Here is an 18,324-nt window from a genome sequence, read left to right on the forward strand (position 1 = left end):
TATCTGGTATGTCTAATACCTGAATTAAGGTAATGCAGAATAAAGGATTCTACTCCAAAATAAGATCTATGTAATGGATTTGAACTCATGACCAATAAGTAAGCAGTCCAGTGTGTTTATTCGCTTAATCTAACAAAAGAAAGAAACGCCTTGACCAATGTCTGAAATTAGGAAGACCTTATTAAAAGCTTTCCACATAATCTATCGATCTCAATGTAGGCAGTCAACAAAAGAAATGTCCACTGCAGCTACAATAGCAAAATGTCAAATAGTAATTAATAGCTATAAGTTCAATCTTCTGCCTTTGTTAAACAAGTTCTATTAAAATGCATAGGAAGCATGTTTCTGATAGAGATTTTTCAATGATGCTGAGTTTCAGTTTCTGAGATTGACACATATAGTATAACTTAGTAGAGGTTAAAAGATCTGTCTTGTCTCAGTTGGAAATAGATAAAAATGTCATTAGACACTCCATGGACAATCATCAACCTCAGGAAAATGTGACAACTCAATGTTTATATGAACTGGTTCAATAAGCAATTCTACTAGTAATCTGCATTAATAATGAGAAAGAAAAACCGATAATGCAATGTTTGCGATAAGGGACTATAGAGTTAAGTATGAAGCAATATAGTCCATTACACTTGTCAAGTGATGAATATTAATAAGTCATGATATTAAGTAACAATACTAAAATGATAAAATAAGAAATATAGAAATATGAATCTATATAACTTGAAGCCAGACTGACTGATAAACATGGTAACTAGAAAAATGAGCAGATATCTTGTAAAAATTACCATGTGTATATACACACACAGACTTAATCAACAAGTCATTGTTAAAATAAATTCATGTCAGCAGAGCTTGAAGAAAAAGATTAATGACAGATAAAACACTAGAATATAGCATACCAAAAATTCGAATATATTAAGAATCCATAAAACTGGTTGCCTTTTAAAAAGATCTCAGCAATATATCTAAATTTGGATTTTAAAAATGTATTAGATATATTCTAGAGTTACAATTTAAATTCTTTCAAAATAAAGCAAAACCTACCATTAAACGCAATTTAACAACAAAAGAGAAAAAAAATTCTTTGTGATTTTTAAAACTTGATCCATAAATCAACAAAATGCTCATCAAGTATAGTACTTTCCACAAGCTTTACAAATTATAAAGAAATCAAGAGAATTTATTGTACATTTGTACAACACTTGCAAAACACAGTTTCCAGTAAAAATTTCATCCACAAATATAGAGATAATAAAAAAAGTTCAGCTAATTAATATGCATAAATGAAATCTCAAGTTCTGTAAGTGCCAATGAGCATGTTTCTTATACTAAACCATCTTTTAGAACCATCAATTCAATATCTAATTACATGTGCAAATTAGCTAATTATATATTTACATCTAAAATAATGCAAATTTGATTCAATGATCTTATTTTCAACCAGGTTCCAGTCCTCAAATCTGTTTTACAACACAAATTATATTGTATCTGGAAATTACTGTCTAAATAAATTAATAAAGCTAATATATTTTGGCAATTTCTTTCTGTGCCAAATGCACCAGTATAAAGTCTGGACATCACAGATTAAAAACAATTGTCTTTTTTTTTTAATCTGGTCAAAAATTAAAAAAAGCAATTCATTAAAAAAAAAACTGTCAGATGGTTCAAGTAATTGAGGCTATTTTTGAAAGTTGGACATATGGCAATAAGTACAAAGGTCAGGGCTGTTACATGTGTAAATGACATACAGATTTGTTGAGTGTAGTATTCAAGAATATTTGTATGTGAGTTTCTTGTATGTAGGTGTGCTATGGCTAGTATTAATGAACAAAAAACTGATCCTAATAAAAACACTGTAATTATCAATGTAAATAATTGCTTGCAGAGAAACGCCATACCGACAGACTCATACACATGATGAGGGCTTATCTACTGGCAGAAACAACAATGTTATGTTATTAAGAATAATTAACTCAAGTATTGCAAATTGGTTAATTAGTTTGTTGAGAGAGAGAGAGGGGGAGGGAGGAGACATCTATTATGCTAGGTCTGTCTGATTAGTGCATTGATCTGGGGATAATCAATGGCGCCTCCAATTTACTGAAGTTGGTATGTGAAGAATTTTAATGATTAATTGGTAATAGGGGTTTAACCAAGAGTAATTAATAAGATAAGGCAAGAAAAACAGTAATCAGTAAAACAGTCACATTTTGGACAACTGAGATGGTAGTAGCATTTCGTCACTTTAAAACATTAATGTGAATTAAAAAGCGAACTGTTCAACTGGAATAGTTACTAAGATGGTCTTAAACATTCATGTAAAATAGTAAAGACTAACTTACAAGTGTAAGAATCTTATATTTTACTAAGTACTTATAAAAGCTAAGCATTCAAGAGGGATAAAATTTGAACAAGATTACGAATTTTATAAATACCATTACACAGTTCTAGTGTATCAAAAGTGTAACTGATCACCTCCAACACTATGAAAAATGAAAGTAAAATTTTATCAAGCTGAAATCACAACCAGTTTCATTTCTTGGTCAGTGAAAGTTCAGCTATGCTGCTAATACTTACAGACATAAAACACTACACCCTACCTCCACTAACCTTTTAACATTCTGTGGGGGGTAGTCAGTGTTAGGAAGCTCATCAAACTGTAAAACCTATGCCAAAACAGACACAGAAGCATGATGCAGGCTTCTGCCTGACCAGCTCCTGTCAAACTGTCCAACCCATGCCAGCAAAGGAAGATGTTAAGCGATGATAAGGAAGAGAACTACTCTCCAGTATAATCTTTATTACCTCTGCCTTAGTGAAGGTGGAAGTATTGTTTTCAGTTGCATCTGTGCCTGTAAACAAGCTATCTCAAGAACTACTGGATGGATGTGGATGAAACTTTCAGGGATGTTGGGCCTTGGGACTGGCACAAACTGATTAGATTTCGGAATTGATCCAATACCAGAAAAAGATTCTGGATTATTTTTCCTGTTTTTTAACTTAATTTTTGAGAGCAATCGGGTTCATTTTTAGTATTCTCATTTGTGAGAGCAGTCAAGTTTATTTCAGATGCTCTCATTTTAAAAATCATCTCTGGCTAATCCTTGAGAAGACGGTGTTGCTTTGGTGGAGGTTTGTGCTCTCTGAGTGCTCTTGTTCATATAGTTTTGAATTAATCAAAATTATCTTGTAGCTTTGAGATTTCAATGATAACTATTTTCAAAATGACATTGGGAGATAGGTGTGAGAGACTGGATCTGGCAAAACATATAAAGGGTTAAAATATTTTAACTTTTGTCCATTACAGTAAACTACTTTCATTTCTATATCATTTATCGGGAGGCAAATTTGAAATATATTTCTAGTTGAAGTGATACTGTTATGAAGAAAGATTATCTTTTTAATTTCCAAGAAATATTTTTACAATCTTTAAGAAAATGATATTTGTTAATGCTATTCTTGAAATCGCTTTGCTCAAATGTTGCCCATTTTGAAATTCAATATTTTATTTTTGTTATAAATTAGTGAAATAATTGTTAATTACTGACTCATTCTCTTTCAAATTGAAATATCAAATGAACTGTAAAAGTCAAATCATTTTGTTCTTTTTTTTTCCATTAGAAAGTCCATTTTTCTATTTTCTTTATACATTTACTAATGTCATTGGAATGGCAAATTATTTGAAGTCATTATCGGGATTTGAAAACTTATGGTATCACCTGACAGATAATTTATCAATTTTACTGTTAAACATTCAAAGAAAAACAAAACCAACATTTCCTAAGAAAGAAAATAGGATATCTTCCAGACAACATTAATATATCCACAGGTGTGTATCATTATTTTCCATTGTCTACTTTTCAATGCTTGCATGGGCTGGATGGAATTTGTAGAAAAGGGATATCTAACAATAATAAATCCCATGTCAACATGGGGAAAAAATTTTTACAATCACCTTTTAAGTTTGCTATGCATGTTGGTATGGATTGCTTAGATCATCTCCGTGCATGTCAATTCTTATCTATAATTATTACTCTTCTAAAGATGCCAGAGACTATGTCTTGATCAACTGTTTTTGGTATCGGTTCTATGGATGGATGCGTTTCCAAATATCAACCACTTTACAAAGCATACAGCATGGATTTTAACAGTTCCTACACAAGTTATCTTGTCCTTGGCAAAATCAAGATGAAAGGTCCTCTCTATGTTGCTTCCATTCACATACCTGAATAAATAGATGGGATGGAATGTCTCCTGGACCAGGACTGGCTTCAGTCTAAACCACAAGACTAGAGAGTATAATGCAATTGCAATCTGATGTTCTGAAGTGGCTTATATTCATTTATATATCAGTTTCAAATTTTGGCACAAGGCCAGCAATAAACTGACCCCAATACTCAACTGGCACTTACTTTATTGACCCCCACCGAAAGGATGAAAGGCAAAGTCAACCTCGGAGGAATTTGAACTCAAACTAGACATGCGAAGCATTTTGCCTAGCGTGCCAAGGATTCTGCCAGCTCACCGCCTTATATATCAATCTAAAATTATATAATATTTTCAAACTTACCACATTTTTTACATATTTGGATAACAGCTCCAAAAACATTACAAGAAAAATCCACAGGAAGCTCAATGATGCTCAAGTTTGGCAGCTGTATCTGAAGCGGTTTGTGCATAGGAGTAAACTCCAGTTTTGCATCAGCTTGAACTTCATACTGATCCAATGTGGATCGAGTACGATTAAGCCATCTGTTCCGTGCTGGCCACCATATTCCATGATCAGACCAATCTAATGCAATATCTGAAAAAGGAAAAAGAAAAAAAATTCAGGTTTAAAAATTACAACTGAGCAATATAATTTGAAATACATGATCAATAAATGTTACAAGTAAACTTCCTACAAGAACTCCATGTATATGGTATCTTGGAAATACCAAGTATTGCACCATCACTATCACTTACTGCCTGTTTTCTATGCTGGCATAGGTTGGACAGTTTGACAGGAGTTGACCAGCTGAAGGACTATTCAAGGCTCCCTATCTGTTTCAGCATGGTTTCTACGGCTCCTAACGCCAACCACAAATTGGTAAACAGGCGTGGCTATGTAGTAAAAAGCTTGCTTCCCAACCACAGTTCCAGGTTCAGTCCCACTGCATGGCACCTTGGGCAAGTGTCATCTACTGTAGCCTCAAGCTGACCTAAGCCTTGTAAGTGGATATGGTAGGCAGAAACTGAAAGAAACTCTTGTGTTTGTCCATCACTGCTTGACAGTGTTGGTGTGCTCATGGGCCCCATAAATTAATTTGGCAAAAGAGATCGATAGATTAAGTACTAGGCTTTGAAAATATGTCCAGAGGTCAATTTCTTCAACTAAAACCATCCAAAGTGGTGCGCCAGCATAGCCACAATCAAATGACAAATAAGTAAAAGAATAAACCCACAACATCAGCAAATCCTTGATTAAACAATGGTTTAAAATACTATTTTAAAATCGTTTTTAAAAATCTGTTTCAAACCTGGTTTGCATCACAAAATAATTCTATAACTAGACTACCCATGACCCGTTGGGTCACTGACGGTTCAGGTTATAAAACATTGAAACCAATTTCAACATTGCATTGAAATAAAAGTTAATTTTATGAGGATTCAGTTAAATATTTCAATTCATTTGTGCGGTTTATCATAGGTCTGGTTTATGAGTTCATGTTTAAGGTTTTGATTATTTACAGCATCTAATAGAAATAGAACTTCCAGGATAAACTTGAACTCCAGTAAGAACATTTATTTATAGCATATGTGCACACTTAGAAAAATACAGAAGGAATTGTTATATAATGTAAACACAAAATTAATAGAAACACTTTTGACACTATTATATATTCTTATTATGCACCATTTTGGCTATTTATGAAGGTACGCAAAAAAGCCACGTATCTCAGGAATCCAAGATCCAATTTATGCAAAAATTGTTTTATTCCATTTGTATTCACATTTCAGGGGTACCTTACTTTCGGAGTATTGTCCCATTATGCACTGGTTTGGCTATATTAAATTACAGACAAGCAAGTACGCAAGCGAACAATCAGAGTTTTAGTAGGATATAGGTAATACAATTACTTTGTTAAATTTAAAAAAAACATTACCTAACTTTATTTTTACAAAACAGTCAAGATACTACAGGAATATGGAAGGCCTTCGCCAAAATTAGTCAGAATTTGTAGGTGTACTAGAAAATTAGCTTGTTTATAAAAGTTAAATTAGCTTATAAAGGCTTGCAGCATTAAAAGAAAAGGTAGAATGAAGTCTAATTAAACAAGATACTACCAAATAAACAATCTAGGCAGACAATTAGTCATTCATGGATAATAAAAGCACTGTTTTAATAGTTTGTAAGTTACAATCCAAACTTAGTCATTGTCAGGGAAGGACTCGAGTAAGAATGAAAGAAAAATGTCCAGCTTTTTACTACAGCCAACTGTGAAAGTAAACAATTTTCTGGTATAGAAAATGAATTATTGTAAGAATTTGTACACAGAATAAACAAGTTTCTAAAACCATTCTCTAAACATGATATTTTCTCTAACGCACGCACGCATGCACGGTAGCAGGGTTTCCTTGTAATCTGAATTAGTCAGAAGGTTTTGTTTTGAACTGACAATATAGTAAAGTAAGAGTTTGCAGAACAGTCACGTAAAAACTGACACAATTGTGCATAAATGTGTATGTAAATGGGTGATACAAGATTTCTGCTGTTAAAGTTTCACCGCCAACCTATACAAACAAATATGTAGAGTGAGGGAAATATAAACAAAATGAATGCAAAATTAACAAATAATAACAGCATTGAAAATGCACATGATAATGTGACTTGACAGTCAGCTATTGTTCTGGTTTATTCCATTATTGCCATTATTATCTGTGGTCTGAAAAATTATCTTCTGATATTTGAATTTACTAACATCAACAACTTTAATATCAACTCAGAAATATTTATACTTCACTGCAGTGCCAGACAGAAAAGATTATGTTCCCATGGACAGAAGAAGTAGTTAATATGAAAATATTGGAAGACTACAGCCATGAAATATTAAATAAAATTAACTATACTTCTTTGTATTAAATTTTTCTCTTTTTATGCTACGTCAAGCTTACAGAAAACCATTACATTTGAAAGAAAAGTTAAGTACATCGTTTTTCTCTCTCTTACATATTTTCCAATGGTAGCATGACAGAGGGTAGAATTATCTGGGGAAGGATTTTATAGTCAGATGCTTTCCCCCGTTGTGAATCAATCTTTAACCGTTTTGTAAGGGATTTTAATCTCAGGGGTCTTTGAAAGTGCACAACAACTAGTCATGTGAATAAGGAATGGCAACATTATCACCATATTGTTGAAGCGATGACAAACAGAATATCAACACAATGCACATTTAGCAAAATACATGCATAAACACACTGAGGCTTCTTGCAGTCTCCCTTTACCAAATTCATTCACAATACATTGGCTGGCCACCCATGGTTCCACATAGTAACAATGAGACTGACACCACATGGTTGCAAAGCAAACACAGTCAACAGGAGATCAAGAAGTGGGGTAGCTAAATTCACAAGTGTGAAAGAAGAGTAACAGATTGGAGATGGAGTAGAATGAATATACTGAATGGAACAGGTGTGGAGGTGTGGTCAATGATATCAGTGGATGGATGTGAAAAGAAACGAGAGACTTAAGGAGGAGGTAATAAGTAGCAGTACAAGAAGTGTGGAGAGCAGCTGTATAATTAAACTGCAGATCTATCAGAAAATAGAGAAATGACATGCATGGTGAATAAGATATACAGTGTCAGAGATGGCTATCAGGGATATGTAAGGATGGCCATGATGAGTGCAAGACAAAGGTAAGAAGGAAGCCATTGCTGGCTAATGATGAGGTATAGCAATCCTAAGGTGTAGTTCAGAGTTAACCTGGGCAAGACTTGAATTCAGAACACAAAGCAATATAACCCTTTTACCATGCTAGTGTAGCTTAAATGGGAATTGGTTTTATAACCAAGTACTCTTCCTATCACCAATAGTTTCTTTGGTTTCCAAGGGACATTTATTTCACAAAACTTCAAAAACACAGAACAACTGATCATAATATAAACGACTCAATTATTTCTGTCAGTGCCAAGTAAAATATCAAGTTTCATGCACACCTGTCTACCAAATACACTCACAAAGCAACAGTTTGGTCCAAATGCCAGGTAGCAGAACTGAACCCAAAACCCTATGGTTGTGAAGCAAACTTCTCAACCACACAGTCACAACTGTGCCCATTACTGAGCTCATACATCAACATCAAGTCACCAATTCTAGAGGAAGGACATAATCATTAAAACCATGCTCGATTCAGGATATATATAAAAAGACAAAGATGGTTCCCGCATCATGTGGACTCATAGGGTCCATTTCCCAGTTTGTGGTGTATATATATTCCACACCTGGACAGGACAGTCCTTTGAAGGATTACTCACTTTTACCAGATGAGTGAACTGGAGCAACATGAAGTGTTTTGCTCAAGAACACAACATCACCTGGTCAAGGAATCAAAGCCACAATCCTATGACTACAAGTCCAACACCCTAGCCGCTAAGCCATGCTTAGGGACTTTTTTTTTTCAGTGAGCTGAAAACCAGAGTTATCCACTGGCAGAATTCAAACACAGAACATAAAGGCAGCTAAATATTGCAAAGTATTTTGTGCAACATTTTACCATATTTTAGCAATAACCAAATACATCAAAATATCACACCATTAAATAAAATTTAGAACCACATAAAAGTTTATATAATACTAAACATTCTTCCCAAAGTCAGAAAGCAATAAATTACAATGGCTACAAATATATCTGTGTATGAAACAAGAGTTAAATCATTTCATTGAAAAGCATTCTGTTTATGAGGTTTCCTGCAAGATATTATTTCAAGCCAATAATGGTCTTCTGCCAAATAGACCATAACAGGAGAATTAACTCTACAACATGGGGGGAAAAAAAATGTGCTAGTTGAAACAATGTTAGCATAGACAAACAGTTTAGATATCGAGCTGCAACATCATGAGAGCAAACTGAACTCTGAGAACCAGTTTTGGTTTTTGTTTTGTTTTCTTTTTTCAATGTCTGTTTCCAATAGGTTTTACAAAAGTTTGAAATTATCAGCAAAATAACAGGCAGGCAACTTTATATATATATATATGTATATATATATATATATATCTGTGTGTGTGTGTGTGTATTTTTAGATCTCAACCAAATATTTGGTAAAAATATTGTACGTAGCAAAATTCTCATACGAAAGGTTGTTAATCATACAATTTTGTGTGCATATCAATTTAAATAAGAGCTATAACGTGATCCATCATAAAAGCTTGTTTAATGACCTATGTACATTTCGATGCAATATCCTGACTCACTCTTGTCTGATAAAAAATGGAATATTATATCTCTTCAGGGTCAGATTTGATTAATTCATAGCAGACAGTAAATAACAGACAGCATTAATAGTTGTCCTTAAATTACATGTGTATAAACAGGTTGTAATGACATGAAACATTGACACTGCATACAATATCGGTTAAGAAAACCGTTATATAGTAAAGTAAGTAGTGTTGTTAACTTAGGATATTAACCTAGGATCAAAATGTACATAGGTCATTAAACAAGGTTAAATTGATATATATATATATATATATATATATATATGAGGTAGGTGAGTAAGAGAAGAAAGGTTCAGGGGCAGAGAAAAAAGGAGAGCAAGAGATAAAACAATCTTACAAGTTATGAGATTTTGAAAGTATTTTTTAACAATGTTAGGCTGAAATGATCTAGATATATTTCTTAGCCTGAAACTCATGCACTATAGCACTTTTTCCTTTTAAGCTTTTAGCATTTAAACCAAGTAAACCCAGCCTAAATTCGCACCTCCCTACAATGTCATTCTAAAAATAATATGGAAATCTTGAAGCTACAAAATAGTGCAGGATAAATTTAAAACAATGTGAAATGTGCATTACATTTCACAGACTTATCTGAAAGGTTAAATAATGGATCACTGTAAACTTAAGATACAATTTTCATGGAAGTGTATATCATTTTATATCTGGCGTGAGTTGGAAAGCTTGACAGAAATTGATAAGGCCAGGGGCCACATCAGGTTCCATAGTCTGTTTTGACTTGGTTTCTATGGCTGGATGCCCTTCTTAATGCTAACAACTTTACAGTTTGTGCTGGGTGTTTTTTATGTGGTAACAGTGTTTTTTCTTTTAAGTGGCACCAGCACTTTTTACATAGCACCTTGAGTTTAGGATCTCATTCCTGTTGTGGTGGGTGTGTCTTCTCAAGCACAGCAATGCACCACACACATCTTTCCATGTATTTGGGCCCGATATCAGTGGTCAATCTTATCAGATATGGTCTAATATCTTTAAGTCAGCACTCTTTACCAAATAGAAAAACTGTTAGAAACAGTCACCAGATCTTCAAATTACACCATACTTTGGAAGAGAATGTGACACTAGATAAGGAAAAGATGGCCATAGCAGAACATAAGCCTGCTCAATCAGGGTTGAGCAGAGGTTAAACAAAAATAGTCACTTATTCCCAACACATCTATGGCAACATAACTTTTTACTCCTGCAAGATTGAGTTTCAATTACTTATGCTACTCCTTTGTAGCTACCCTTTTGTGAAATATCTAAATAAGGACTATATTGAAATTACTTATCTTTAGTATTTCCTACACATACTTTCCTTATTACTTCATATAGGTTTCATCTGATCTCAAATTTAGTTGGCAACAAAATGTTTCTTTAACTTCTCAATCTGAGATTTAGTTATTATACTTCCATTAACTTCCTATAACCCAAAATAAATATCTCAATAGCAGAATTCTCCTAGAACCCAAATCTGTCCTAATCACCTCATAGCTGTTCTAAAGCATTTTAAGTTTTGGTTCCTAGTCAATCTGCCAAGAAGCTCTGATTACACTAAGTTCCTGAAGATAAAGATTACTTCCTGATGCTTCTGAGGTTCATGCTATCAACTACCAATGTATTAGTTATATTCTCATACAAATGAAGCCAACTGGGTTCCAAGCATCTAAAAGTTCTTTGTATACCAATTGCCTGGTTCTCATTGCAGAAGCTCAGACATTCTCAGTGGGATCTAATTTTAAAATATTTCTCTAATTACTCCAGTGGCTATAGACAGAGCTGAAGTAACTGTATTACATAATTGATTCTGAGACTTTACTCTTGCTGTAATCGCACACTGTCCCCCACAACTCACTGCCATAAACCATTTACATGTCTTATCCGATAAAGAAATTATGCTGCAAGAGATTTCTATAAAAATATATTTAGAAAAAGATTATGGAAAACTGCACTAATAATACACTCACTGTGTTAAGCACTTATTTTAATACCTACTTTTTTCCATGCTTGTAAGGGTCAGAATTCATTGAGGCAGATTTTCTTTGGCCAGATGCCCTTCATGTTGCCAACCCTCACTGGTTTCCAAGCAAGGTAATATTTTTCCATGACTGGACAGGTTTTCACAAAGTTGGAAATGAATGATTTGCCTATATGATGGTGTCACTCATTTACAGCTATTATGTGATGTCAGTATAAGGAAGCATGCACATGTGCACACACAAAAAGGTTTTTTTTACAGTTTACCAAATCCAGTAATAAGGCTCTGGTCAACCTAAGGATATAGGGGAGAACACAGTGGGACTAAACCCAAAACAAAATTGTTGGAAAGCTAACACCTTAACCTCACAGCCATAAACTATTCTAAAACCAAATCATGCAAGCTGACAAATACACAAAATGGTTCAATCTTAAAAAGCTGCTCGAAAATGTTTATCTGCTAGGTAAATAAAACAGTTAATGAGCTGATGAACTCATTTTCATCATATTCATGATGAGCATACATTATAGAACAGAGACAATTTGATGGCATATTTAACCAGCCAAAAAACTGGTACCATACTCTGGTCAATACACCTAATGGTTAAGACCATCAAGTTATAAGTGTGCATCACAAGATGGTGGAATACACTGCTGTTAGCAATAAAGTTGACAAATGATATACTTGGCTGCAAGACTAGCATCCTATTTAGGATTTGCCTCATCTACTTAACCCTCTGGAAAGTGGAGATAAGTACCAACCTTGTGAAGCCTAGGGAGTTTAAGAAAGGAAATAATTTCTTATATTAGTATGGCAATACATTACTAGTATTTATTTTAAGCCCAGTGAGATTAAGGGCAAAGTTAATTACAGCAGGATTTCAACTGCAAAAAGGCAAAACTGAATATCACATTGCAGACAACCTATTGCTTTACCATTCCATCCAAGCAATAATAAAACTGCAGCAACAGCTTATGATTAATCAGTTTGAGGTTTAGTGGTTATGATGTTAATTCAAGTGCTTAGCTACTGTCATTAGTTACATCCTGCTACATCTAATTCCTTCAAATTGATCATGCTCCCTACTAAACAGTTATTTGTAGTAAAAGGTATATTTCAAGTAATAAATTATTCTGAATATATATACAGATGTCCTCTTTTCAAAACCTATCCCATTCTAAGCAGAATGTAAAACAATGAAAATATGTCAAGAATTCATTCATTTCATAGCGTAACCTCATTATAGAAAGTCACTATGGATATAATATAAACCATGTGAACTAGTCTGTTGCAATTCTGTTTTTTTAATATCCAATTTTCAGTGTTTAAGATCTTTTACAATCATACAGAATATTTTTGTATTTATTTGTATAATTGGTTTAAACCAAGATTTCATTAATGCCTACTCTAGCTACACTAAATCTACATCTAATATTATTGGCTGGCTCCCCCTCATATATTATATATCCCTAACATACACAGATGCCATTAGCTGTGCTACTATCATTATCTCTGTACCTCGTGGAAATACTGGCACTTGGTTTAGTTAATTAAATAGCAAATAGAAATGTAAGTTTCATTGTTCATATATTAACTGTATATAGTTATATAATTGTGCGTTTTATTATTCATTAAATGATAAATCTGAGTATTATTTTATTGAAATTTTTTAAATACAGTTTTTCACAAGTAACTACCTACAAAGCTGAACATTTATCCAGATTTTTTTTAATGAAACTGGTGATATATATGCATACACCATCATTTAACACCTGCTTCCCATGCAGGCATGGGTAAGACAGTTTGAGAGGGAACAGCAAGCTGAAGGACTGCATCAAGCTCCAATGTTACCTCTGGCATGGTTTCTATGGTTGGATGCCCTTCCCCATGCCCACCACTTTACAGAGCACACTGGGTGCTTTTTCCATGCTGCCAGCACCAATGAGGTGGCCATGTAACTTACAAGACAAAAGGACAGAGAAAAAGGAAGTTTCTACTACTAAGCATTTGGGAGGGGAAGATGGAGGTGGGTAGCTATATGCCAGGTGCTGAAAGACTAAAGTAATGATAGGACAAGCGCATGTCTTAGATGATTGGCTTAAGGAGATAAGGTAGTGATGGTGTGCTGGAGCAAACTCTCAAAGAACAAGATGCACGAAAGAAGGGACATGGACAGTGAATCATGGGAGCAGATGAGACAATGGATGCTTTCATAATGTGAGGAGGGAGTGATGAAGAGTTGGGGTGAAGATGATGGAAAATAGCAATATGTAGAGGGGTAAGGTGGAAGATATAGGAGTAGCTCAGGGAAAATAGAACGGAGAGTAAGTAGTATGATGAGCAAGGTGTAGGAGTTGTGGAGAGGGGGATATATGAATACAATGGGCTATAGTAAGTGACCATGTTGGTGGATATGAGAGGTATTTGGATTGGTATATAGCAGTGGGGAGAAAAAGCAGTGGCTGAAGAAACAGAAAGGAGGTGATTGAATTGAAATAGTGTGGGCAAGGATGATGAGGAATGGACAAACATGCAAATTGTTTTCTCTTAATGTCAGAATCTAATTTTTTTATAATTATAAGATTAAATAAAAACATTAAGTGGCTTACTACTAAAAAGATTTTTCCAAATAAATTCAAATCAAACACCGAGACCCAACATTTAAAAAAAGTGATAAATTTAAACTATAACCGAATTCTAAAAACTATTTTAACCTTAAGAGCAGATCACTGACAAGTCTCAAAATTTCAATTGCTCGAAAATTACTGGATAATAACTGGTTCATCTCTCTAAGCTTGCCCATTTCACTCAATAGGATTTAAAGCTAAACTAATGTGTGTATGTGTAATAGCAGAAATTCAGATTATTTATCAAGTGAGGTCACTTCAAAATTCTTAAGAAATTTACTCCCCACTCTGTATGAATATTTCCATTAACAAAAAAGTTTTTTTCCTTTTTTTTTTTTACTATTCATCTCGTCAGTAAACTAGCTTTTCAAGTTTGAAACTTCTTAGAAAAACAGTGGAAAATATAAACCAGATAACACCCTTTACTGTAAACAATTTTTCTGTTCAGGTTTTATATTTTTTGACATTTTTTTCTCCCTAAAATTCTTTCCACATAAAATAGATGAAATGCAAAATGAAGCACATTAAATAGAATTGATTCAAGATAGAAAAGAAAAAAAATTATTAAGGTTATAAAGTTAAACAAATGGAATGTTAAATAATGATCAACGTAAGAAATATTTCAATACAAGCAACAAAATCTTCAAATATTACATCCCATCAACCCAAAATGTATTTGAATGCAAGTATTTCAATATGGATGGTGCTTAATATCTTTTAATGAAAATATTTGCCTGAGCAAAGGAATGGGTGTATAGTTAAAAAGCTTGCTTCATAATCATCAAGAATGCTTCCTTTATGCAAATCAGAATACTTGGTTTAGCAAAAGTAAATGTGTGCGAGAGAGAGAGCATCACTGTCGGTAGTTTAAAATAATCTCTAAAATGAAACCAGTCAAGCTGGTTCTTTTTGTCTTGTTCTGTGTATTTGATTAAGTTTATAATTGGAAGAAATCATAGGTTTATTCTATAGTACATTATAGTAACAAAAATTAACACTTAAAGCCATGGCAACAGTACCAGCAGCAACTTGAAAGCCATTACTCAGTATAAATTTACCTTCTAAATAGTTTTGCTTCCATAATGCAATAACCAAACAATAAAATTGAAGCCACAGAAAACTGCCCCAAAAGTAGTTTCATCCAACCAGAGCAAGCATGGAAATGTTAAAATTGATATTCCAATGATCTACAGATGTTCCAGTGAAAAATTCAGGAAAGAATATTGCACAGGTCAAATGAAATCAAAGAATAGGCATTTTTCTGTTAATTTCCAAGTTTGCCATTCAGTTGGTGTTGTGAACAGTTAAACATTGGTTTAAATGTGGTTGTTTTAACAGGATAACTTTCATCATGACTATGTATCTCCAGCTAGTCATATACAAGCGAGGAGGCTTTTTTCAAAAAAGGTAATCTATGAGTCAAGCCTTTTATCATATTAGAATTGATAAAATATTAAAAATAACACCAATTTTCCAATTTATAAGGAATATTTATATCAGTTAAGTGACTTAGTTATTTGGAGAATTAGACAGCTGACTCATCACCAAAGAGGAAATCCTGCTAAAATATACCAGCTGTTTCTTGTTTTAAAAAAATATTAAGTTTGGTTGATCACAAACAGGACTTGTATATATTTGGAAAAATGGCAAAACACTTCTATACTCAAAGACTACATACTCATAACATTTATTTTACAGATAACTCATATATTTACCGTATTTTCCAGTGTATAAGCCATTAATTTTTACCTGGGAAATTTAGTGCGCGGTTTATAAAAAGGTGCATCTGTGTGTATTTTTTATAAGTTTCAGGAGGAAAATAATTTGTGTATGGAGATCGACTGATTCCACTGATCTTTTTTCAGAGGAAAGGTCAGTCAGTGAACAATGTGAAAGACTACTGCTACAGTCTTTTTGGTCAGTTGTATTGAATCTTGTTTGTACCATGCACAGACCATGGATTCATTTATGCTGTACTGTCTTGTTGTGGCTCTGTTACCATTTTCTTTTGTGTGGTTGATACATCTTAACTTGAAGGCAGCTGCATAACTTTCTTGGAGGCATTTTGAAACTACATACACGTCAACAAAAAAGTTAGCTGTGGACCCATAACTCTATAGGTCTTTTAAACACTGGTGCACCTTATGTGTGGATCAAACCAAAATTTTCACCTAAATTCGGCCCTGCAGCTTAAATATTCGAAAATACAGTACTTATATAACCTTAAATTCGTATAATCAGGTAAGTTTTTAATACAAGTACAGACATGGCTGTGTGGTTAAGATTACTTCCTAACCATGTGGTTTTGGGTACCATTGATCAGTACCTAGGGCATGTGTTTTCTACAGCCACCGCCACCAACCAAAGCCTTATGATTGTATTTAGGAGAACAAAACTGAAAGGTATATGTGCATGCATGTGCACGCACATAACACACATGAAATGGTTGTCGTAAATGAGCATCAATATCATACAAGTGATGTTTTGTTCCCAGTCCTACATGAAAAAAATTGTATATCTATGGTGGGAAAGCATTACCTTATTTGGAAACAGATGTGGATTGGCAACCAGAAGGGCATTCAGCCACAGAAAATCTTCATACGAACCATGCAAGAATGGATAACTGGCTGTTAAATGATTGTGTGTATGTGCGTATGTATATATATATATATATATATATTACACACATACACACACTTGGAAAAGTATGTGTGGCGTTCGATCATATAATATAAATTATAAATATATGCGTATATACATATATGTACATACCTATATATATATATATATATATATGCATATATGTACATACCTACATATATATATATATATATGCATATATGTACATACCTACATATATATGTATATATACATCATAAGGGTACAGGACATCAAAAAAACGTTAAACACAATGAGAAACGAAAACATAGAAAATGTACTTTTTTTCGAACAACGAAAAAAAACAGAGAAATAAGACATGCAACAAAGAATAAACCCCTTCATCAGTTGTCCCTGTTTCATCTCCTCTACATTTCAAAGGTAAGTAGTTGCTATTATGCAAAAGTGTTCTAAGTCTGATATGTTGCTTTTTTAGAAAACAAGAAATAGTTCGACCATTCCATAGCAAAGTTGTTGTACTACACTTTGACAATTTTTGATACCTTGGCATCTGAAGCAGCTGGAGATATGATAGTTTGACCAAAAGAACCAGCTATTGCAAGCAAAGATAAATATTGAAAAAAAAGAAAAAAACCCCGCATATGGCCAAATTTGGACAGTTTAACATAATAGCAACTATATATAACATATATATATATATATATATATAGTGTAGAGTAAGATGCATACACCATCAAACAGTCTACAAGAATTTTCCAAGCTATTAAGCCTTGTGTTTGTAATATTTACAAAATATCTACATAATAGTTTCAATCAGTTTCATCTCTAATGATCAGAGCGATCAAAATTTGTTACAAATATGGTATAGATATTACATTTTGAAAGACAAGGTCAATAACTATGGAAAATCATAATGCTGACAATTCATCGGACAGTTAAGCAATGTTCCAAATTCAAATTATTTGAAACTATTTCAAATCACTTTTGCCCTTCACAATAACCACTAAGGGAAGTTTTGGGTTTAGATAATGCTATTTTAGTTGCTCCACTAAGTCTTAGTTAAAAAAGATATCTACTTCAATGAAAAACTAACCAGTTACCGTTTCTTTTCTCTTAGTTGGCTCTCCCACTTCCATCTCCATATTAATTCTAAACTAAGAAATGTAGACATTAAGCAACTAGTACCAACCTGGTTTTAAGCCAACATTTTCCCCATAGTCAAGCACATCTAGTATCATAAGCCAGTGAGGAAGCTAGTGTGGTCTCACAATTTACTAGAAATAACAGTCAAATTTCCCCCAAACAACATTGTCTTAGAAAAATGAAGAGCATTTGAAAAATGTAATCCTGCAAATACAATGCATGGAAAAAAAAAAGTGGGGCTGGTCATGAATGGAATGTCTTTAATAGATCAGTTTGTCCAGGAATGACTTCTGGTTAAGGAACAATATATTAACAAGCAAGTTAATTTTAATAAATCTACACGAAGTTCACCCCAAAATTATAGTTCATAACCTTTCATTTACCAGTAAAATAGACTCATTTGCAGACTACTGTGCTATTTGGGAAATTGGGAATGTTAGAAAATCATTTCCAACAAGTCCAGTGGTTGTC

General features: G+C 33.5%; 1 protein-coding gene across 3 annotated transcripts in view; it reads right to left on the bottom strand.

The window, feature by feature from the left end:
- LOC106874000 (fermitin family homolog 2) overlaps window positions 1–18,324 on the bottom strand; it is a 105,967-nt gene that overhangs the window by 59,286 nt on the left and 28,357 nt on the right. For all 3 annotated transcript variants that reach the window (XM_014921553.3, XM_089350664.1, XM_014921554.3), the window contains exon 3: window positions 4,586–4,819. In XM_014921553.3, the coding sequence (XP_014777039.1) occupies window positions 4,586–4,819 (234 nt within the window). The remainder of the gene's footprint in view (window positions 1–4,585; window positions 4,820–18,324) is intronic.

This window comes from Octopus bimaculoides, chromosome 4 (genome assembly GCF_046866305.1).
Source record: "Octopus bimaculoides isolate indiv1 chromosome 4, ASM4686630v1, whole genome shotgun sequence".
In the NCBI taxonomy this organism is placed as follows: domain Eukaryota; kingdom Metazoa; phylum Mollusca; class Cephalopoda; order Octopoda; family Octopodidae; genus Octopus; species Octopus bimaculoides.